Genomic DNA, 23,935 nt, shown 5'->3' with positions numbered 1-23,935 from the left:
AGGTGTGGAAGAAACCTAGAAATTAAAATTTTCTGCAAACTTAAAACCTGAATTTTTCGTAAAAAATAATAGAAAAAAATAATAATTTGCAGAAAATAAAAAATACCTCTAATTTTTTTGTAAAAAAAACAGAAAAATATTGATGATTTAAAAAAAAAAAAAAAAACGCAAAGAAAAAGAGGCAGAAACCCTAGGTCGGATGTACAACATAAATGGCGCCCAGAAGACACCAAAATTCCCGACGTCCACAAAATTAGCAGAAATCGCTGACTGTTTTTAAATTCCAAGGCAAATTCGTTGGCACAAAATTTGAGGCATGAAAAATGAGGCGCCCATAAAAATTTGAGACCAACCTAGAAAATCTCTCGAAAAACCCACCAAGAATATGAAATCAAAATGCAAATTTGACGGCTCAAAAATTGAGGCACGGAAAATGATGCACCCAGAAAAATATGACGACGACCCAGTTGAGGTCCCGAAAAACCCACCAAGAATCTGCAACCAGAATAAAATTTCGACTTGAACTGAAGGGTCAAAACCCTAGTTGAAAATTGCAAAAACCCTAGGAAAATTTTCAATCTGCAAAAAAAACCTCCAGGTTATAGGCCCGAAAATCTCCAGAACTCTAGAGAAAACATGAACTGCTGCCCAGCACAAAAAAATTCGCCCACGAACCAGAAACCCTTGAAACCCTCAAAAAGCCTTAGAAAAGCAAAATTGTTTTTTATAAAAACAATTAAAAAAAATCTGGAAAATATTCCAGAAAGAAGGCCATGATTTTTTATTAAAAAATTCGCCAAACTTTAAAGAATCCCATTGACCTGCTCTGATACCATGAAAAATAAATTGAATGAATGATTTTACATTGAACAATATACACACATATATATAGAGGTTACAAGACAATGTTCTATAATTAGAACATAACGTTAAAGTAAAAGATTAAAGAGCTAAATGCTAAATTAAGCGTGAAAGCTAAATTAAGCTTAAAAGCTAATCAACTAAAAAGAAAAAGCTAAATACTAAATAAAGCTTAAAAGCTAATTAACTAAAAAGAAAAAGCTAAATACTAAATAAAGCTTAAAAGCTAATTAACTAAAAAGCTAAATGACCATTTAAAAAGGAACAAAATATAGGTGACTAAAATATAATTAAATATCCTAATATTTTCTGTGGCTAGGGTTTCTGTTGAAGATATGTAGCTTCGGTCGGATTCCTCAGACCGATCTAATCATATGTACAAGTGGCCTATCGGCCTTGGACACTTGTACCATTGTCTCTATCCTTTACTTAGTACAGATCTGTATTCTAATTATCAATAATAATATTACATTATGATTATTATTGATTTGTATTATAATCATAATGTAATATCATTATCAATTATTACTGCTGTGTACTTTTATTGATTACACTATAATCTGTTGATTTACTATCGGTGCATATAAACATCACCAATTCTATATGTAATCGGTAATAGTCTTATATTACCGATTACATATATAATCAGTCAATTTATTATACCGATCATGATTGAGTTATAGTTATCAATTTGTTATCGCTTAATCATATATTATCTTAGTCTCACATAGAGTCATGACCCTATTTGACCGGCGATTCTATTCTTATATTATCGCCTTTGCTTCATTCGATGGTGACTAAGAAATGAAGAACAGTGAGATATACTCTGAGCGATATTTGGTGAAATATATAGAGTGAACACAACAACAAGAATCGGATCATTTCGAACTGTGTATAGTTCGATATTTCTGCAGTCAACAAACATTAAGATATCAGTAATAAAATATCATTCTGCATATTAAATTATTCATCTAGCATCCTCACAAATTAAAATTATCAGCCTTTCTAAATCTGATCTATACTTAACATGGTATCAGAGCCAAGTTTAAAAAAGATCTAATCAGATTTATTTGTTTGGCTCGACATGCAATAGCGACGGGTTTTGAATGATATGGAGTTGTATCAAGTGCGATACATTTAATAAAAATTTATGTGTGCTCATGATGAGTTATCGGCCTTCCTAATCGATTGTAGACTCCAATTTGATCATTTCATTTGATCAAATTAAGGCTAATATTGCTCTCACTTCTGCGATTTAATCCTCTGATCGTATTTGGTGATACGTAGCTGGATATACCTACCTTGATCGAATTCTATTTGAGGGAGGACGATTCTGATTGGTGTCACACTATAATGTGTGTAATTCTCAAGTTTCCAGGAGATTTTTCATTTGTGACAAGCGGATTCACTAACATCACTCGGCATCATCAGGAAGACAATGAGCTCATAGTGAATTCGATAGAAATAATAAGTTCGATCACTTTGGTGATGAAAAAGAACAGCGGATGCATCTTTGAATGGAGCTAAGATGGCAAACCAAAGGCGAAGTCACACAGTGATTGTGCTATCGATTCTATGATTTTGACCTCTAGGGTGGCGACTTAAGGCAAGGTGCAGGACAATTGTATTCAAGATGTAGCACCCTGCAACTTCAATTCACTCTGAAAATAACGGATATGCGTGAGGCGAAATGACCATTTCAAATTGATGATCGATTATTGGCAGTACTTACAAATTTGAGGAAAAGCAATCTGGAGTAACGAATAACATACAACGAATTGGACCTTGAAATATCTACCATTCCAACCTCTAATCTGCGATCAATGATTTTAGACACATTAAATTTAAATCTCTCAAAGGATTATGATGAGGAATCGATCTTATGTGATCATAAGTCTGAAATTTATCATGTTATTTGATCAATTTCGTATCATTTTTACCTCGTCCATTCTTCGATTCAATCGGTTAGCTTCATCATTAAATCGGATAAGCAGTAATATCAATCTAATTGGTGGCGACCGTGCTGATTTCAAATGGTGGTTGAACAATCTTAATCTGACATAAAATGATGAAAACGGACCCCAACAAAGCAGCGATACTGAGTTGCTCTATCTTCAGCAAAGACGCTTCATTGTGGCCAATAGCTATTAAGTCACCAATATTTGCGGTGGAGTGAGAATTTCTTAAGATGGCGAAAAGTATCAGCTTATAACATGGTGAAGGTTCGATGGGTCTAGTGCAGACCTGAAAAGCAATCAAATGCAACACTTAAAGAGATTCTGACTTAAACGAGATAAGTATTTCATAATATTCATGAATTTCTATGTGGCAAAGGGTTAACTAGGAGGCAGGGTTGTATCTGTGGATGAGGAGATGAGACTCAGTTACAGGACTAACTCAATGGGAACAGACAAATAAAGAAATAAGTTCTTTTATATTTGAATGATGTTCATGAATTTTCATATAGTTATTAATTCATGCTATAACATTGGAATAGTGAATCGTTATCTCTATTTGTACTTGTCATAAAGAAATCAAGATAGGTGGAGGCCTCACATGTTCTAGGTGCAATGCATGTGTTTGTGAACTTCCAACTGAATGCCATATCTTTGCGTCATCTGGGTTGTCATGATGATTGTTGGAGGTGTTGGTCACTCTATTGATGGGAGATTTGGAATTGGTGTGGTGGTTGCAGTGATAGAATGCCTTGTTGATGTAGGGTATTGAACTTGTATCATGCTCCATTATACTTCTTGATCACTACAACACTGAAGGTAGCAAGTTGAGACAAGAGGGCTCTCCCAGTGAGAGGAAGCAGATTGTGAGGGAATTTTGTTCTAATCTCAGGATGGTCATATTCCTATCTGGTCTAGAGATCGATCTTATGACAGTAGGTCCAAGGTGGTCTTGGATCTAGCACTTTAAGCCATATGTAGATCATACCAGATGATGAGAGTCTCTTGGAGCAAGATATCTTCCATGATTGGGTCCATGTGAGCAGGGGATGCTTCTGTAACAGAGGGAGCAACTGAGAAGATAAGCTTCAATTGATATTCGAGGATCTTGACCATATTGATTCAGAGGGAGTGGACTATGTTGAGATGGTTTCTCTAGTGATCAATTAGAGATGGAGTCTCATGTATGTAGGCTGGAAGGCCTTTATATTGGCTCCTAGGTCATGAGATTCCTGGATAGATGGATACTTGGTGAGCTTGGAATACACCAAGAGTGAAGCAGACTCCAACCTTGTATTTCATGAAAGGTTAAGGCATGTGGAGATCAAGTGGAAAGGTATGCTATTCAACAAGATACATTAGTACTAATGAATAGACGATGCACATTCTCATCAAGCCTCCCTTCAGAAAAAAGTTTGAGTACTTTCGAGGTAAGCTTGGTATGGTAAACAATGGAGCCCTAGCTGAGATTGAGTCTCAGCATCATTGATTTGTTTGTATTGTTCATCATACTAATGTATTTTTCTCTTTATAAGATGTTTAAAGTGTAAACTCTTATTTATGCAATCTTATTAATCTGATATGGTTCATGATTAGTGTCATGTGTGTGACTCCATGACAACATTGGTTCAGTACTTATGTGCTTGATGAGCCACGGTGGACATCATTGTGAGGTGACGATCTCTCATGATGAAAACTTGATAATCTGATCATTATTGTAAGGTGACAATCTTACGATATTGATTGATCATACCATTATGATGGATATCATGAGACGTGATATCTATGGATAGTGGTTTATATCTCTAGTAGTAATATCTATGGATATGCCATAATGGTGGATGTCATGAGAAGTGATATCCGTGGACAAGCCATAATGGTGGATATTACATAAAGAGATATTCATGGTGGATTTCATGTGACGTGAAATCCGTGGACATACCATGTAGTAATTTCTTTAGATATACCATGATGGTGGATGTCATGAAACATGATATCCATGGACAAGCCATAATGGTGGATATGATCTAAAGAATCATTTATGGTGGATATCATGTGACTTGATATCCATGGACATGCCATAAATACTTGATATCACAGTGAGGTGATATCTTCCTCTTACTCATGTAGAAAGGATAGAAGGATTCCTCCTAGCTAAGAGGGAGTGTTGAAGATATGTAGCTTCGGTCGGATTCCTCAGACCGATCTAATCAAATGTCCAAGTGGCCTATTGGCCTTGGACATTTGTACCATTATCTCTATCCTTTACTTACTGCAGATCTGTATTCTAATTATCAATAATAATATTACATTATGATTATTATTGATTTGTATTATAATCATAATGTAATATCATTATCAATTATTACTGCTGTGTTTTATTACACTATAATCTGTTGAATTACTATCAGTGCATATAAACATCACCAATTCTATATGTAATCGGTAATAGTCTTATATTACCAATTACATATATAATCGGTCAATGTATTATACCGATCATGATTGAATTATAGTTATCAACTTGTTATCGCTTAATCATATATTATCTTAGTCTCACATAGAGTCGTGACCCTATGTGACCGGCGATTCTATTCTTATATTATCGCCTTTGCTTCATTCGATGGTGACTAAGAAATGAAGAACAGCGATATACTCTGAGCAATATTTGGTGAAATATATACAGTGAACACAGCAACAAGAATCGGATCATTTCGAACTGTGTATAGTTCGATATTTCTGCAGTCAGCAAACATTAAGATATCAGTAATAAAATATCATTCTGCATGTTAAATTATTCATCTACCATCCTCACAAATTAAAATTATCAGCCTTTCTAAATCTGATCTATACTTAACAGTTTCAACACGTGAAGACTTCATGCTTTTGAAGGGTTTTGCATGATTTTTTCCACAAAAAATCATGAAGGGTGTTGCTTTTTTTTTTTGGTTTTCTAAATTTTTCCATAAAAAATCATGGTGGTGGGTTTTTTGATTTTATGGAGGTTTGCCGATTTTTCCACAAAATTATGGTTTCACTTTTTTGCTGATTTTTTTGTCAACAAAAATCAAAGTTTTTTGAGAAGCTGATCTCAGTGTCTCTGGATAACGGGAGGGTTAGCTTTGTTACCCAACATCATGTTGGAAGAATTGTGGTAAACTTGGTCATACCAAAAAGTTCTACAAAACCAGGGAGGGTCTCAGGAGTAGGCTCATATTGTAGAACATTCTAAGGAGAAAGGGGCAGCCTTCTATGCATTCATGGCCAAATGACCTACAGATTATATCAAGTTTTCTGTAGGGTAGTTAGTAGAATGACCATTAAGGGAGGGTATTAAAGTAATTTTGTAGTGTTTTTAATGGTCATTCAGAGAGGATCTTTCCCTTTCATAGTTAGCTTTTTTTTTTAGAATGTTTCTTTCGTGTTTCTATTCTAGTTTCTCTTTGTATTTATCTATTTAAGGAGATCGAATCCCCTTTGTAATTAACATATATCAATCTAATATCAATCTAACTCCATGATCCATCATCATGATAAAACAATGTGTTTGGATTGTATACTAAACTCCTATATAGATAACTATGGTGAAGTAAGATGATGCTTATTTTGGGACAACAAATGAGGGATAAAATATGACAGAAGTAAGAGTTGAAGCAAAAGCAAAAGCAAACTCACACCAAGGTGAGGTGGAAGAAACTTCCGTGGATCCAAATCTTTTGTTTAAAATAGTGAAAGTTAGGTTGCAAATATATGCCATTCTTTTCAGTGTTAAAGCCTATTAGAGTTATCTTGTATTAGCTAATAGTTATTTATTTAATTATTAGCCTATTATAATCTATGCTTAAGCTAAACTTAGGCATTTAATAATATTGTAGGTACTTAATAATTATTCTAATTATTAAATAGACATTATCCCTTTAGGGTTTCTTTAGGGTTGCACATATTTAAGGTTGCACACCTTTAGGGTTGCTATTATCCTTTTATAAGAATTGTATTGCACTTTTTCATTGAATTGATTCCCTCTCTGAATGATAATATTTTTCTTCAAAGCCATTATTGTTTTTTTGCTTCCATTCTTCTCTTGTGACAGGTATTTTGCTTGCAGGTGTTCTTGGGATCTCTAAAGTTGTATTTTCTCAACTTCTTCATGGTATCAGAGCCCACATCTGTTGCTGCTTGTTCCTGATTTTTTAGAAGATTTTTTGGAGGGTTTAAAGCTTTTTCAGAACTTTTTTATTGGATCTGGGGTAGTGTTGTGACGTTTTCACACATCGCCCCATTGCAAATGGGGACCCATGTTTTTTGCTCGTTTTCGCTTTGCTTTTTAGGGTTTTGGTTTGAATCCAGTCGGTTTTGGGAGCTTTTTGATTTTCCTTTTCTAAGATGCAAATTTTGAATGAAATGAATTCGCCAGAATGGTCTATTTTCAATTGGAATGTTGATGCAGAGCTTAAATTTGTCTAAGTGTTGAAGATAAAATGTGAATTTTTGTCCAATTGAATATTTTTGACCAAATTTTGACATTTTTGATTTTTGATCCTAGGCATCTCTAATGATTTGTTTTCGCCTTGTGAAGTGATAAAATGTGTAAAATCATGATATTTTGGCCTGTAGGAGCAAAATCACTCCTGTCCCTCAGTGAAGGACGGGAGCTCGTTTTCAAATATCTTACTATTCCTGCAGGGTCAAGATGAATTACGAATTGGAAGTGATGGAGAAAGGCGAGATCTTTCCATTGAATATAAATTGAAGATTTTCGTGAGCACAGAAATGCCTCCAGGGGAAAAATCGCTCCTGTCCCTCAGTAAAGGACCGGAGCTACAAATCCAATTTTGCTTTGTCCTTGCAAGATTTTAACGTCTTGACGATGTGAAAAGGTCCAAAGAGGTGCATTTTATCAAATGAATATAACTTGAAGTGCTGTCGGGGAGATCACATGGATAAGCAAGTCCGGCTTGAGTGAGGTCCTGACCCTGAAATTTGGCTAAGTCTGGAATGCCCTGATCCTGAAATTTGACTAAGTCTGGAAACTGAAAAAACCTCCAAAAACTAGATTTTGCAATATAACTCCTGGAGGTCTGAAACCACTCTCAAACATCCTGAAAGTATATATGGAATATAACTTAAAGTATAAGAAAGAAGAAACATAGAAGGAAATGTCACTTATACTTAAATGTTATATTCCATTAAAATTATCCTGATAAAGAGTGCGAAAAGTCAAATTTCGCTCGTATCCTTCTCCAAGGGACCAAGGCGAATCGCTCGTGTCCCTCACCAAGGGTCCAGAGCGAAAATGATTAGTTGAGCCATTCCTGACCTTGTTCGGACGAATCGAGACATCAAAGGCATGGTGAAGGACGAAATGAGCATGATAGAGCATCCAGACTTGATCAAAAACAATAAAATGCTTAAGTTCGCTCCTGTCCCTCAGGAAGGGACCAGAGCGATTTTTGTTATAGATGATTTTCTCGCCAAGTTACCACCGATTTCAAGGCATGGATGAATGGAAGGACGCATTATGAACCCGTTGAATATAAATTTGGAAGCTAGCAAAGTGAAATGAAGACCACAAGAACAAGTTCGCTCCTGTCCCTCTCCAAGGGACCAGGGCGATACAGTGAATATATTGCTTCTCACTCAAGTTCAAAACCGATCCAAGTCAGGAACAAGGAGGCAAAGGACGTCTCAAGGCATTTTCAATCGAGCACAAGTTACCAAGGTCGTCACAATGAAAGGATTTGCACTCTAAGACCCAGTTCGCTCCTGTCCCTCTCCAAGGGACCAGAGCGATATTGGATATATTGGCCAATTCATGTGAGATTTACGTAAGGTCAAGGTTTCGCAACGTCTTGGAGGATCCATGGTATGATAGGAAGGTGATACACGAAGATTTCAAACGTAAAATAATCACCAAAATGAACATAGAGCTCATATCGCTCCTGTCCTTTGGACAAGGACCAAAGCGATCCCATCAAAAACACTCATACTCCTTCAAAGTCGAGGCAAGGCGAGGATGGACATGGTAAAGGACGACGTTTGGAAGACATCACAACGAAGATTGAAGTTCAAAGTTGTTAAGATTATGAAGAAAGACATGGATCGCTCCTGTCCCTCTTCAAGGGACCAGGGCGATATCACTACAAAAGGACATTCAATCGCAAGGATAAGTCAATCAAGTTCGAAGATCCCAAGGAAAATGGCAAATTCAACGTAGAAATGAAGACCTTGGACGTAAAAATGCAAGAATTATGATCAAATTGATGGATCGCTCCTGTCCCCCAGTCAGGGACCAGGGTGATGAGGTACGTATCTTCTCACTTTTTCATTTTGGCGCTTAAAACACATTTTTTAAATTTATTTAAATGCTAACAAAATCGATATTTTATTAAAAATAGCATTTAAATATTGCGCTTAATGTTAATTAATTATTTTGCCTTGTAAAAATCGAATTTGTCAATTTAAATGATAAAGGCATTTAATTAATTATTTATTAATTAATAAAAATCAAGAGGAGCGCTTAGATAGGGAGGTCGGCCTTTATTATTTAATTAAAAATCGTTTAAAATTGCTTTATTTCACAAAAGTCGGCCTTAGGGTGAATGATGAGAGGCGCTTATATAAGGGAGGTGAAAGATTTTTATTTTCACATTATCATTTTTATCATCTCAAGTGCGATTTAAGGAAGACAAAGGGAGAAGTGCGAAGTTGTGTTCAAGGAGGTGCGAATTTATATCCAAAGGAAGGCCTTAGTACTATCCAAGGAAGTGCGAACTTGTCCAAGGCATTGGAGATCACGTCAAGAACATATCAAAGATGGCGAAATTGCTAACTTGAAGAGGAGATCACGTCTAACTCATGAAGGGTGGCGAAGTTGATAAGAGGAACGTTCTTTTGAAGATCACATCAAGACTATCGAATTTTGATTTTTGCCTAGGCAAATTCCTCATTTTGCATTCTAGAGTTAGCTCTCTAGTGAGGTATGGCGATATGGATTTATTGTTTTGATTTTGATTGTTAATCGTCATAGCTTAGATTTTGAAATTTTGAAATTTTGAATTCCTAGCTCAAGAGTCGTTTTTAGGAAATGATTAATAAAGGACTTATCATTAAGTTTCCTAAAAAATTGCTCTCTAATTTATGTTATGTATTGCAAAATCATGTTACTAATTTTGAAATGTTGTGTAGGCATCAAATGGAGATCTCATCAAGGAAAATCAAGCCGGATCAAGGACGGTCTTCGCCAGGACGATCAAGCCAAGACATGGGCGACCTCTTTCAATCCAGTGTTCCAAGGCGAGGTACATCATCTTCCTGCACATCAAGGACGCAAGGAGTTAGAACAAGGGCTCGTTGAAGAAGCAAAATAGTTCCAGATGAATTAATTAAAGCAAGCTTCTCAACAACATCAAGTTGAATATCTACCAAGTTCCAAGTGTCAAATGAGGTGGCGTCCTAGTCATCATTTCTCCAATCAGTGAAGTCCATCTCAGCATGTCCAGATTCAATGTACTTAACTCATGGAAGGTGGCACAAACTCCGATGTACCTACCCCGGCTATCCATTGGTCGATTTTTCTAAAAGGGACATGTGTCCAAGCAATACAATTTTATCATTGGTCAAACATTGAATGTTATGTAATGGTTGTAACAAACCCTAATTAGGGTTTTCATTGTAAAATCTTGGCCATTGATCTTGAATTGATCTGAACCATCAAATTGTATTGTGGGCACTATATAAGCCCAGACATTTCATTTTGTAAAGGTTAATTAGAAATGATTAGAGAGAGTTGTAAATAGTTGGAAGAGTTAGAATATAGTTGATAGAATAGCAATTAGGGTAGAATAGGAGGACAAGGCAAGAAATTGTTGCCATTGATTGTAAACAAACTCCATTTTCATTGAAGTAATGGTGAAATATGTCGTTTTCTTGCAATTTGCATGGTTTCTTGTTGAGTCTTCAATCTTAGATGGTAGATGATTAGATGAATGGAGGAAATGTGATTGATTGATGGTGGAATTCGTACATCCATACTACTAGCAGTTTGTTGATTGCAGACTTGCCTTGCGTAGTCAACTGGAATCGTTCAGCCTAAGCTCAATTTCAATTTGTCGCCTCTTCATTGATATGCATCAACTTGGATGGTATCTATGCCTGCGGTGATGATTTGAACATCATAAAGCTTCCCATAGAAGATCGCACTAGTCTTGTGTAGATGTTCCATTGATGTCAAAACAAGACCTAGTTAGAGTTTCATCAAAAATCAAGTCATTGCTCCTACATTCTTAGTATTAGGATTAGATCCTCTCTTCGCCCTTATCCTTTTTCCATTTTTTTTAATCTAAGTTAGTAAGAGCTTGTGTTCTAGCAAAGTAGATCGGAAATTCAATCACCAAATGTAAGTCCCCTTGTGATTCCAGCAAATCACATCGTACCACGAAGAGCTTATCCACATGTAGAGACCCTACCAAAAGGAACCTTGAAGTCATCCTAACTGATCCTTCATGCGAATCTTCAGCAGTTAGAGACTTTATTCAAGAGAGGATAAGATACCCTTAGGTATTTTATTCTGTGTATGATGGTGTACAAAATACACGTCAACAGGTAGCTGTTTTGTTTTTTATCATTTTGGGCTCAAACGGACTTCACCGTTGAGCTCAAAACGCCCAAAAACATTTGGGTTGTGGACATTTTTGGCATGAATTTCGAGAAATTCACCCAAAAAATCATTTAAAAAAATTATTATAGTAGTTTGGACCAAAAAAGACCTCACTGTTAGTTTCCGAAGGGCGTTTCTAGTCATTTTGATATATGATTCGACCTATTTCGGTGACAAGGGCATATGGGCCATGATTTTTTCATTGGCATGCATTACGAGGCACAACAATCCCTACAGCTGTACCTGCAAATGCATCGGAAAATTTTCGTCCAAAAAAAAAAAAAATTACCCTCTTTATGCCCTAAAAGAGGGGTTTGTTTTCTTTTGGCCGTAACTTGGTCATACGGAGGCGCTTTTTCGAAAACTTTATATCGTCGAAAAGCTCTTTTCGAGCTCTCTTCAAATTTGGAGGTTTGATCTTTTGATTTTTCTTTTTTGATGGTGTTTTTTGCTGTCAAAGCCAAAAGTTCTTTTTTTGCACTCCGGGAGACATAACTTGAGCATCCAAACTCCGTTTTTCGAAAACTTTATATCGTTGGAAAGCTTGTTCTGTGCACTTTCCAGTCATAAGTTTTCTTTCCAGATTCTTCTCCAGGTACATTTTATTCAGTTTTTTGTTTTTCAACACTCTAGTGAATATCTTGGATGTTTCAAATCCCTGGGATCTCTTTCTTTGAGTAGGATGTCTCGTCTTTGGCTGTTCTTTCTGTATTTCCAGCCTTATGTCTCTTCTGATCTTTGTATACATCATTTTGTAAACATTTTCTTTTTTGCAAACGCACTGAGATAAAGTGCCACTACGCATTGTATACTTGGGATATTGCACATCTTGTGCCTTATTGTACATGCACTACATTATAAAGTGCCATGGGGGGGTTGATGTTTGCCTTGTTTGTCATCTACCTTTGTCACGTGAGTGTTCCTTCCACGACATTAGCCTCATGATGTGTGTCAAGTGAGTGTTCCTTGCACGACACTATGTACTTTCTCTGCACTTTCGATGTTCCTGGTTCTTTGTCATGCAGTTCTTGTTGGTCGTCATTTTCAGTGTACCTGTCCCTCACCCTTGTCCGCATTATGGGGGGGTTTCTCTTGTTGTTCTAATCCTTCCTTGGTTCGTAGGATCAGCTCTTCAAGCTTTGATGTTTTATGTCATCTGTATCTTCGAGTTCAGTTGTTTGCCTTTGTTTGCCATCTGATTCGAGTAGTGTTATTTGAGTGCACTCATGCAAATTACAGTCTTCTCTACCTGATCATCTTCTATTTCAGTGGAGGTTCTTCAGAACGACAATTTTTCTTCGACAGTGTTTGCAAGTTCTTCATGCTTCAATGATTCTTCTGCTCTTCACTTGCTTTTTCCATCTCTTTTTGGAGTAGAGTTTTTTTCCCACATGGTTTTCTCTATTTCTCTGATTCATAGAGATTTGGTTGTGATTAGGTACCTCATCAGGCCTTGTTGCTGAGACCCAAATTTTTTGCCTTCTCATGTAGTTGCATTTTTTTTTGCTTCATGCATTTAGTTTTTTAGCTACTCCCTAAGTTCATCTTAAGGGGGGGTGTTAGAGTTATCTTGTATTAGCCAATAATTATTTATTTAATTATTAGTCTATTATACTCTATGCTTAAGTTAAACTTAGGCATTTAATAATATTGTAGGTATTTCTAATTATTAAATACATATTATCCCTTTAGGGTTTCTTTAGGGTTGCTATTATCCTTTTATAAGGATTGCATTGTACTTTTTCATTGAATTGATTCCCTCTCTGAATGATAATATTTTTCTTCAGAGCCATTATTGTTTTTTTGCCTCCATTCTTATCTTGTGACATGTATTTTGCTTGCAGGTGTTCTTGGGATCTTTGAAGTTGTATTTTCTCAACTTCTTCAAAGCCAACTAATATAGACAAGATGCAGCAATTAAAATATAAATATGCTCTGAAAAAATGTCAAGCTTGCAAGTACTTGAGCATGCTTAATTGGAAGTTATGTTTGGGAACAAAAAGTGAAATTTAGTTATAACATTATTGTCTATTCTATGGACCTGAATTTTGAGAGTGGGCATTGTAGTATAATGGAATAATGCAAATAGCTTATTTGAGGTTAAAATGTTAGTATACAGCAAAAGAAGTTCAATAAAAACAACAAAAACCAAAAAGAAATCTCATTTTATCCTGTGCATCTACATTTTGTCTTGAACGATTGTAGTAGAAAATGTAAACAATTTAGTGGCCATACCTGTCATTTGCCTCCTCATCTCCCTCTCCAATGATTGGAATAGTTGGCCCAGACAAAATAGCAAACCTGTTAGACAGAAACTGAGCATTTAGATATGCAGTCTAGTTTAAAGTAGACCATACAAGTTTTCAAGAAATTCTAGACTCAATTTAGACAGAAGAAGTTAAATATGTTTGTACTCTCATATTTCATCTAATCATCTATTAAGATCATTTTTTTCACAAGACACTAGCATAGAAATGCCATGTCAGTCATTTACCATAATTTAAAATTATCTAATTATCTTCCTTTATTGACCTCTATTCTGATTAACTCTCAACAGACACTGATTATCAGCTAACTTAAAATTGGTAAAGATGCTGAATGCACAATCGATTAGTATTTGTAAGCCTTTGTTAGCAGCATCTTTATTCTACACAATATGATCACTTCAAAAAGCACCCATAATGATCATAGTAAGAAGCTATGGAGTTTTAGGATTAAGGTGTTGACCTCAATTTTAAATGCAATTTGATTTCAGCTGATCTTGTTAGAAAGCTTGATTTAAAAACATATGAGCATCCTCATCCATGCCAATTGGCTAAGGTGATAAAGAGTCGAAATTCAAGTTACTAAAAGGTGCAAATTTCAGTTTGGTATAAATCCAAAGTTCATTGATAAAGTAGATGTAGATGTGATTTCATTTGATGCTTTTGACAGTGCTTGGGAATCCATATTTGTATGTCAGATGCTATTTTTAGGGCAAGGGCTAACGAGTACCCATGAGCCAAGAATGAAGCCAAATACATCATCACCAAGGGACACAATAGAGAGACAAAAGTGGCAATGATAAGTTTCCACCAAGCTATAAATAGATTCATGAGACCAAGCAATCTTGGTGGAATCGAGGTTTCTTCAATGTCTAACTGTAATCATATAAAATCAATTGGACGAGGTGTTGGCATCTTTTAGGAAATGTTTCATGAGCTCAAGGGGTTGTGACCAACAAGAGAGGTAAAGCATGAGATCACCTTTGCCTTCTGTTGGATTGTATACATAATCACTTTTGGAAAATGATGAGATTAAAAAACAGCTCCAAGCATTATTAGCAAAAGAGGTTATTCACCCAATCGACCTAGTCATGGTAAGCAAAAAAGATGGCTCTTGGATAATTACCATAAATTACAGAGCTCTAAATAAGATAATCACTAAGTAAGAACAACTATCTTCTCCTACTAATAGATGACTTGTTAGACCAACTTCAACATCTAGGGTACTTACCTAAGTTGGATCTAAATTTTGGTTATCATCAAGTCCGTAAACAGGATACATAGAAGATTGCTTTCAAGACCAACAAGGTCTCCATGAAAAGTTAGATCTTTCTTTTGGTTTGTGTAACACACCCTCTACTTTTATGAGACTAATGAATGGTGTTTCAAGAGATTTCATCAATACATGTGTGATAGTGTATCTAGATCATATTCTGGTTTTTAGCACATGGGAAGAATATTTCATCCATTTAAAGCAAAGTGTGAAGGAAAAACAGCTTTTATTCAAAATGAAGAAATGCGAGTTTGCAAGCAATCTTTGGTTTAATTGGGCACATAGTGGATCCCACAAAGGTAGAGGCTGGCACAAATTTGCCAACACCCAAAAATGTCATAGAAACAAAGAGTTTTCTAGGTGCAGTTCAGTATATAAAGAAATTTGTTCCCACTTACTCTTCTATAGCAGTGAGGTAAAGCCATTTGAGGTAGAGGCCCTTGCAAGCAAATATGCTATGGGTGTTGTCTTGTTACAAGGATGTAAACCTGTTTGTTATCATTCAAAGGTTTTTACTTCAGCAGTTAGAGGTTATCCAGTATATAAGAGAGAGTTATAGGCGCTAGTTCAAGCGGTAATAAAATGGAGACATCATTTATTTGGAAAAGAACTAGTGTACATATTGACATCACTTTTTTATGGTATTTGCTAGCCCAAAGTGTAATGCCTCTCCTGTTTGCAGTTTGGAGATGCATATATCTCATTATATTTCGACCTTGATCATGGAGATGTTGGGTTATGTATATGCTTTCTTCTTGAGTGCCCGATCTATGATCTGCTTCAGTGTGTTTTGGGTGTCTTTATGACTCATGAAGTCTTGGTCCGTTATATGTCAATCATTGCCATGTTGTGCATTGAGATACATGCATGTATTCTTTTGTACCTGATTCCTTGAGATGGCCTGATGTACTCTTGTATTATGCTATTCCATGTGATGTTTACGTGAGTTTATTACGTTAAAACTAATGATGTTATTGATTAAATGTTGATTTCATGTGAATTTGACATTTAAAATGCATATTGCGATGATTTAATGATGTGAGTTGATTTGCTATATTTTGAGATGTTAATATTGATGTCAGATTAAATGATAATGTGTTTAAAATCTTTAAATTAGTTGAATGCTAAGTTACTGGGTACTACTAGTAAAGCCCGGTTCCTAGTACAAGTGTGTTTCGGGTACAGGTACGGCCTTGTGTAATGTCCCCAATTTTTAAGTGACAATTAATTAAATTGATTTTTATTTAGTTGTCAAAAAATAAATAAAATAGTCAAATGATGACTTGATATTAACTAATTTTAATTAAATATAATTATGATGTCACTATATTACATGTATTTCTCCAGCAAGTTGGCCTATCTTCTAGGTCCTTCCTGGAGATCTTTATAAGGCGTTTCCTGGTGATGTATTGGACATGTTTGTATTTGATAAACTTATTATAATTTCTGGAAACAAAATCCTTCAGGAGCGACAAAAGGGTTGGACAGAAACCTGACTCTTCCTAGGAATGAATTTGCAACGAAGTTCACAGCTGGGCCAAATTTGTGAAGTCTCCATTGGAGACAAAGTTGTAAGGGTTAGGGTTTATTTCAGAAAATAAGAAATTTGAATCTATATTTCATTTGGAAATCAGGTTATAATATTCTGAATATTTTATTTGCTCCTGTGGAGTTCAAAATTGATATCTGCCACTATCGAATATGGGCAATTAATGTAACCTGTTTAATATTTGTTTGTAATATTAATGAGCCCCCTTCGGGGAAAATAGCAGAAGATCATTTCAATGAACATTCCATTCATTTTGTTATAGTCATGGCCATGTATTGTTAAATAATATGAGGCATAGGAAAGAGCTTAGTGAGATTGAGGATAGCGATTATATTAAAAGCCTTATCATTTGCAATAAAGTGGAGCGAAGGATTTATTTTTAATATAGTGTGATTTCATTGACAACTTTACTCTAAAACTCCATCAAAGGTTTCAGATATATTATTCCCTTATATTGGGCCAGTTAAGCTACCGATATTAACAGGAATATTATGAAGTGGGGCGGTTAAAAGAGTCATTGGAGATTATAATAAAATCAATATTTGCTGTGATTCAAAGTGTGGAAGCACTTCATCTTCAGACTGAGGTTAAGCATCAACATGGGCTCTCATTCATCTGCAGGGACTCTATACTGGTTTGATACAGATTGATACCAGTGACTCACAATGCTGGGTATTAATTAATCGATTATACCTAAAGGGGCATAATACAAGTTTGTGCAATCCTTTATTACTGGAGCTTAAAGTCAGGTTGCATTCTGGTTTCATTCCATACAAATTCTGAACTTATATGTTTGCTGTTTTAAATAGGTCATATGGAACATTTCTAAATGAATGAAGAGCAAACTTATAACTGGGTCTGCATTGAATTTCAGTATTAAAACTCAGTAGTCAAAACAACAACTGCTGTTCAGAATTGAATGCTATTTCCCTTGCGTCTGTTGTCATTATATTTGGCATCTTAAATTGTTATCTTCATTATATCTGTATGTGAGAAATACTTGGAATTTGTTAATGCTGATCTACTTGTCAGACTTATTGAGTTGCAAGAAGGGATATTTCACCTTGGGTATGGTTTGGGTTCTTCCTGAGTGCCTGGGTTCTCTGTGGGTCTGGTTTGGGTTCTTCCTGAGTGCCTGGGTTCTCTGTGAAGGACCCACAGAGAACCCAGGCACCCAGAAAGCACCAAAGGCTCATACGCAAGCATAGTTTCATACATTAAAACCTCAGTTACACTATTCATAGGTTTGTGACAGCACTTTTAATCAGAATATGACAGCAAGCAAGCAATTAAATATCATTTCAGTTGCATTTGTGAGCTATACCTATGAACGTGGGGTTAGTAAACTTTATATCAGCATTAATGAGATTGATTTTGGATGATTTACATTATGCATATGTAGCAGCTGTTTGCTTATGTTTTGTGAAATCACTTTTCTTGTGTTGTTAATGATTTGGCATTTTGTCAAATGTTTTAAAAATGGAATTGAACCAGCTTCTGCACTTGAGAAAGCTAGTGGTAGTGGCAGTCCAATTGATTGTGGTTCAAATTAATTTGAACCAAATGTTAATATTGACCATGATGCTTCTGACGAAGACGAACATGAATATTAAATATCGATTGTAATTTGAATTTTCATTGTGTAATGACATTTTGAGATGAGTATTTTCATTTTTGCAAATCATGAATATGAGGTATCTAAATATTCTTCTTTTTTGGCAATTGTGTGTGTATAGATGTACCCATACCCATACCCAAGGAAAAAAAAATTGCCGTACCTGCAAATCTGTATCCGTACCTGTACCAAAATCGATAACATAGTTAAATGAGGTTATGTGATATTATACCCCATTTGGGAAATCATGTTCACTTCAGGTATTATATATATGCACAGGTACCCTTATTATTTGTTGGGTGGTTGCAGGTACCAGGTATCAACTTGGCTCCACAAGTCTGAGCATACCCTTCCCTAATGGTGATTAAATTGGAGATCGCACATTGGCCAAAATTGTCACTGAACCTTATGCATCATACTTTATTGAGTGTGATTCCCCATGTGAATGCTAGTGTAGACCCGAATACCATGTTGGTAATGTTCAAAATACCCTAAGTCTCTTTTGTGGTCGACCCATAAAGAGTGTGCATTTTTTGGTCGAATTGCAGATTGTCATCAATATTAATGTGGAATTGGATTTTAAATAAATTAAATTGCAATTAAATACTTTGGATTTTATTATGTCTTATGAGTATTCATTTAATTTGGCATTTCCCCAATTTGGGTGTATGGGTGAATTTTGGGAGTTTAAGTGTCTTTTATTTTTAGTTATTTTTTTATTTTTTTAAAAGGTATTTTGTAGTGGACTTCTATATTGGGAAAAAGTTCATTTTTGTAAACTTAGTCATTTTTGCATTTTGTGAGTTCAAGAAAAAGCCCTCCTACATGTGAAATTTGATTCAATGATTTGGGGGGGAAATCTTGTGAAGATTTTTTAGGACAGTGGATTGTTGGATTTGTATTGGAGGATTATTCTTGCTCCTCCAAAATTCCATCCTCTCATTTGGTGTGTGGGAAGATTTTCACTTACGAAATTTTTATGCAATTTTGAGGTAGGATCTTAATTTCTCCATGGTTTTTCATTCTTGTTTATTTGAAATGATTGCATTTAATTTGTATGGTGATTTGAAGCACTCCTTTAGTTTAAACAAAACCATTATATTGATTCAATCAAAAGATTTGAACAAATTTTGCAAACTTTCCCTCAAGAAATTTTATAATGCCAAATTTAGTTTGAATGGCTTAAACGTGAAATTGAGTGTGGGAATGTGGTGTTGGGTTGATAGAATCCAAAAGGTCATCTTTAGATTTTTGAGTTTTGGCTTAAATGTGAAATTGAGTGTGGGAATGTGATGTGGGGTTGATAGAATCCAATAGGTTATCTTTAGATTTTTGAGTTTTGTACTTTGAATTTTTAGTGTTCTTGAAGGTCCTTAAATGAAGATTTTCACTGTTCCCCAGTTTTTGGGGGTTTTTGAGTTATGTCTTAAAAGTGGAATTTTATAATTTTGATGTGAAATTATATTGTGGAAGGATGGAAAATGTAAATGGAACTTCTATTTGGGATCATTTCAGATCCATTTTGATGTTGATTTGATCAATTGACCAATTGTGCATAATTTGTGGTTTGGCTCATTTTGACGAAAGATTTATGAATTGGAAAGTTTCAATCATTGGATTTTTGGTTTTGGTTTTGATTTTGTTAAACCTAGGCTAGGTATTAGGGACAATGATGGGGGTGGCATCCAACAAGGGCCGGGGCACAAAGGGGCTGCTAGGATAACCCATTGGGACATTTTGCAATTAAGTGAAAACTAATGACACATTAATAAAATGAACCAAGATAAAGCAGATGCCTCTCTCATACCTTGAGTGCTTGAAAAGGCTAAGAATGGGCTGGGAAGGCCAAATTGTTTGTGGGGCATTGATCTAGCATGATTCGATCTCTTCATCTATATGAGAGGACCACTTAGTTCCACATGAGCCATCCCTTTGAGCTACAAGATGACACTCCCCGCTCTAGCACTCTAACACCTAGCCCTATAGATGTGAGTAGCACCTGGAAGATGTTGTGCCTTCCTTGTTGATGTTGTTTCATTGATGATCATGTCACTGCCATGTGTGTTGGCCCATGATGTTATATGCTACTTTGTATTTGGATAATGAGCGATATTTTTACCTTGATGCTTCATGTTTTTCATACTTTATTGGTGCCTATTCTATTTTCTCGCATTGATTGTTTTGCAATTGAGATGTATGATGTTTCTTTCTTTTGGGGATGTTTGTTCTTGGATTAAGTATGATGTTCATACTTGTGTATTGTGTAAGCCTATCCCCATGTGTGATCTTGCTTGAGTGTTTGGGCCATGCCACTATCTCCATGAGCACAATGGGGTGGACCTTTGGGTTCCACATGGTCAAATGGCGTTGCTCACCACCGTTAGGGATCGAAGATCATGGCTTTGAGCATGGAATCGATTTCGTTCCACTCTCCTCTCTTCCCATGCTTTCAAGTTCTTAAATTGATGTAAATGCAATCATTTGGATGTTTGAATCAAAGATGCAAAATTTGGCAAAAAATCGCCGAAATCGCAATATATCGTGATGCAAATAGGCGGCAGATTTAATCTCAGAAAAAATCGCAGGCAATTTTTGCTTAAAAATCACGAGTTTTTATTAGTTTAAATAGCGATTTTTTCCAGTTTAATCGCGAGTTTGTAATGAAAAATCGCGGCTTGAAAAAGTGACGTGAAACCCTAATTTTTTTGCGGAAGGCAATAAAAGTGCAGATGGGAAAAAAAAACGCGTTTTATTGTTTTGTTTGACTTCATTTGCCAGTGCCGACTGCTGCCCACGACGCCTTCGACCTCGACTTCGACCTGCATCAAAACTCCCAACGCCTTCAAAACACCTAACAGTGTTTTCTAAGCACCCACTCAGCGGCAACAGAGTTTTTTGAGCTTTAGTCATAGATGCAATCTATGATTTCCAGTTTTCAATGATATGAAACCATGAACTTAATATGTATTCAGACTTCAGATATTGATTTGTTTTGTGGACTAGACTCTGCAATATGTATTTGACTCAAACGTATTTAGAACTTGAACTTGTTTTTTGGTACATCACTTTGCTATATGGTATGTATTTGACTCCAACTATGATTTATATATGATGGAAACCAGTAATATGCTATTGTGTTCTATAAAATTAGTGTATACATGTGTTTTTTTAGAATATTTTAAGAAATTATATATTTTCAAATGTTCGATAATTTTGCCGATTTATTGGCGATTTTTCCCTGATTATTTGCCGATTCCTGATTTTTTTTTAAATTTCGGCCAAAAGATTTATTGCCGATTAAGATATTTACATCTTTGGTTTGGATCCAAGTTATGTATCGATGTATATGCATATTGGACACTCCTCATGGAGGATGATGTAATCCTATGATTATGGAATGGATTAGTGTAGCTTTGCATTTGTCAGTGTTGGTACCAAGCATGAATTATTATGCATTCGTTTCCTTCATTGCTATTGTTGTATCATGAAAATGTGTTTAGGAACTTCACAATTGGGCTTAAAATGAGCCTAGTGGCATTTGAGTAGTCTTGGAGGGTGTTGCAATCCCCTCATGAGGTTGTCATACCTCCTAGTGATTTGAGTCATTTCGAGTGGATTCAAGTCAATTCGAGTCTAGTTTGGAACTCCCCGCATGCATCTTGGATAGCCTTGTAAAGCATCCAAGTGTTGTATGTCGTGGTACTTTGTGTGCTTTAGTATGTTTGAACCTTTAATGGGAGTTTAGGGTGGCTTGGAGGCATTTAGGGCCCTCCATCATCTCCCTAGTGTGTCAGTGGTGCCTAGTGTCCAGGGGTGTTGTTTGAAAACGTCATCCTTGCACCTTTTTGGCATTTTCGCGTTCCTCGAGTGTCCCCAAGGTGTTTTGTCTACTCCAACGCATTTGTGGTGTTTGTGAGACCTTACCCAGACTTGGATTTTCTCATTGGTCAACACACCAACATGGCATGAAGGATGACAACATAGGACAACGTTACTAGGGACAGCAACATCCACAAAAGACACTAGCGCACCTGGTGGACTACAGTGCACCACAAAGACTAGGGTGCACTACACTAGTGTCCTCTAGGTGCACATCTATCCTAGTTTGGCACCTAGCTCCTTGGTGTGCACCTTAGTCCGTAGCACTTGCTCAATTGGGTTTTCAAAGCCTCGTAGTGTCAATTTGAGGATGTCAAAGTTGTCGTTTGGTCATGGAGAGTCAAGGGAACTGCTGAGTTGGTCCTAGTATGTTGTAAGTGAATTTCAATGGTGTCAATTGTGTTGAAAATATTAGCTAAGTTCGGATTATATAAATCACATATACATGTATTATTTCAATGTAACTATTTATTGGGCTAGACCCAAATGTGGCGCGGGAAAGGCAATCCAATATGTAATAGGGCTGGGCCCAAAATGTAACGTGCTAAGGCATTGGACTGGACCTAAGGTCTAACGTGGTAAATATTAATATAAACAATAAATTGTTGCAAGCTGACCTAAGGAGATTCCCGCCAAAAGAAGGGTGTATACATAACAACTTCAAGATGAAGTTAAACACAATTCACAACATTGCATAATAGCGATCTGCTCTTCCTATCTCTGCTCCTCTATGTTAAGCGATCTACTCTGCTATCCTTAGCGAATCTGTTGGTCTGCACTTTGGCGAACCCCAAGGGCTTAGCAAGTGAAGTTGTCAAGACTCTGATTCAGGCTGTTGAAGACACCTTCTGCTGTTTCACTCCTTTGGTCATCTACTGATTAGGGCTGCATCATCTATCATCATGGCGACTTGCTGTTAGAACAGCAATCAGAGATAAGTCTGTTATATTGTAATTGCCTACCATTGATATAATACATCCTATAGTTTGAGGCTGGGTTTTTCATCTCCAAGAGGGAGGTTTTCCCAGGGTATTGGTGTCTTGTGTTTATTGCTGTTACTGTTCTTGTTTCTTGTGTTTTATTACTGTCATTGTTTATACATAGTCTGATTATATTCAAATTGATAAATTAACACCTAATTGCTTTAAAATTAACAAATTGTATCCATATGCGTGTTCATGTCCACCGAAAGCCGATCACCACACCAAGGACCGAGGAGGAAGCCTAGTTTGCCGAGAGAAGTCTTACAACTTCTTGTGAAGTCTTGCAAGGGTTGAAACCCTTGGTTGACCCTGCCTAAGGTTGTCTCGAGCCTTCCTCTGTGGTTGGTTGGTGTTTTGGGACTTTTGTCTTTAGTTTGAGCTTTGTCAAGTTGTGACAAGATGTCGTGTGGTGCAATTGAGCTAGTAGGCTTGAACTAATTGGCCTAGTGTCATGTGGATTAGAGGTGGATGAAACCTTTGGCTTGTCCTAATGTCGTTTGGTAAGAGGACGCAATCATGGGATGTGACGATCACCGCTAGAGAGTCATTCTTCCTCTCACTCTGTTCTGTCACTTCTTGTGGCGAGTGAATTTGTTGTTAGTCTTCTGTTGTGGTCACCTCACTAGTGCGATGGTGTGATCTTGTTTAGGTGCTCTTAAGTGTCGTAGTCTCTCTTGCACAATTGGTGTGCAAGTTATCCTACGAGTGCCACATGTGGTGTCATATCTTTGTCATTAAAATGTTAAGTTTATTTCAAATGTTTCAAAAAAAATATATATATTTCAGGTTTTCTTGGCTTATTTCCTCAAGGGTTCCTTGGTAGGGCAGTACACAAAGCAAGTTGTAACAAGCAAGACACTACAAATGTATGGGATTTGAACAGCAGTTCCATTTGGTGAT

General features: G+C 36.2%; 1 protein-coding gene across 2 annotated transcripts in view; it reads right to left on the bottom strand.

Moving 5' to 3' along the window:
* Positions 1–23,935, bottom strand: part of LOC131077346 (probable glutamyl endopeptidase, chloroplastic) — a 137,494-nt gene that overhangs the window by 40,708 nt on the left and 72,851 nt on the right. For both annotated transcript variants that reach the window (XM_058014838.2, XM_058014832.2), the window contains one exon: positions 13,708–13,773. In XM_058014838.2, the coding sequence (XP_057870821.2) occupies positions 13,708–13,773 (66 nt within the window). The remainder of the gene's footprint in view (positions 1–13,707; positions 13,774–23,935) is intronic.

Source organism: Cryptomeria japonica, chromosome 4, assembly GCF_030272615.1.
Source record: "Cryptomeria japonica chromosome 4, Sugi_1.0, whole genome shotgun sequence".
Taxonomy (NCBI): Eukaryota; Viridiplantae; Streptophyta; class Pinopsida; order Cupressales; family Cupressaceae; genus Cryptomeria; species Cryptomeria japonica.
Note: the sequence above shows the minus strand (reverse complement) of the source record. Positions and strands in the feature narration are given on the sequence as shown.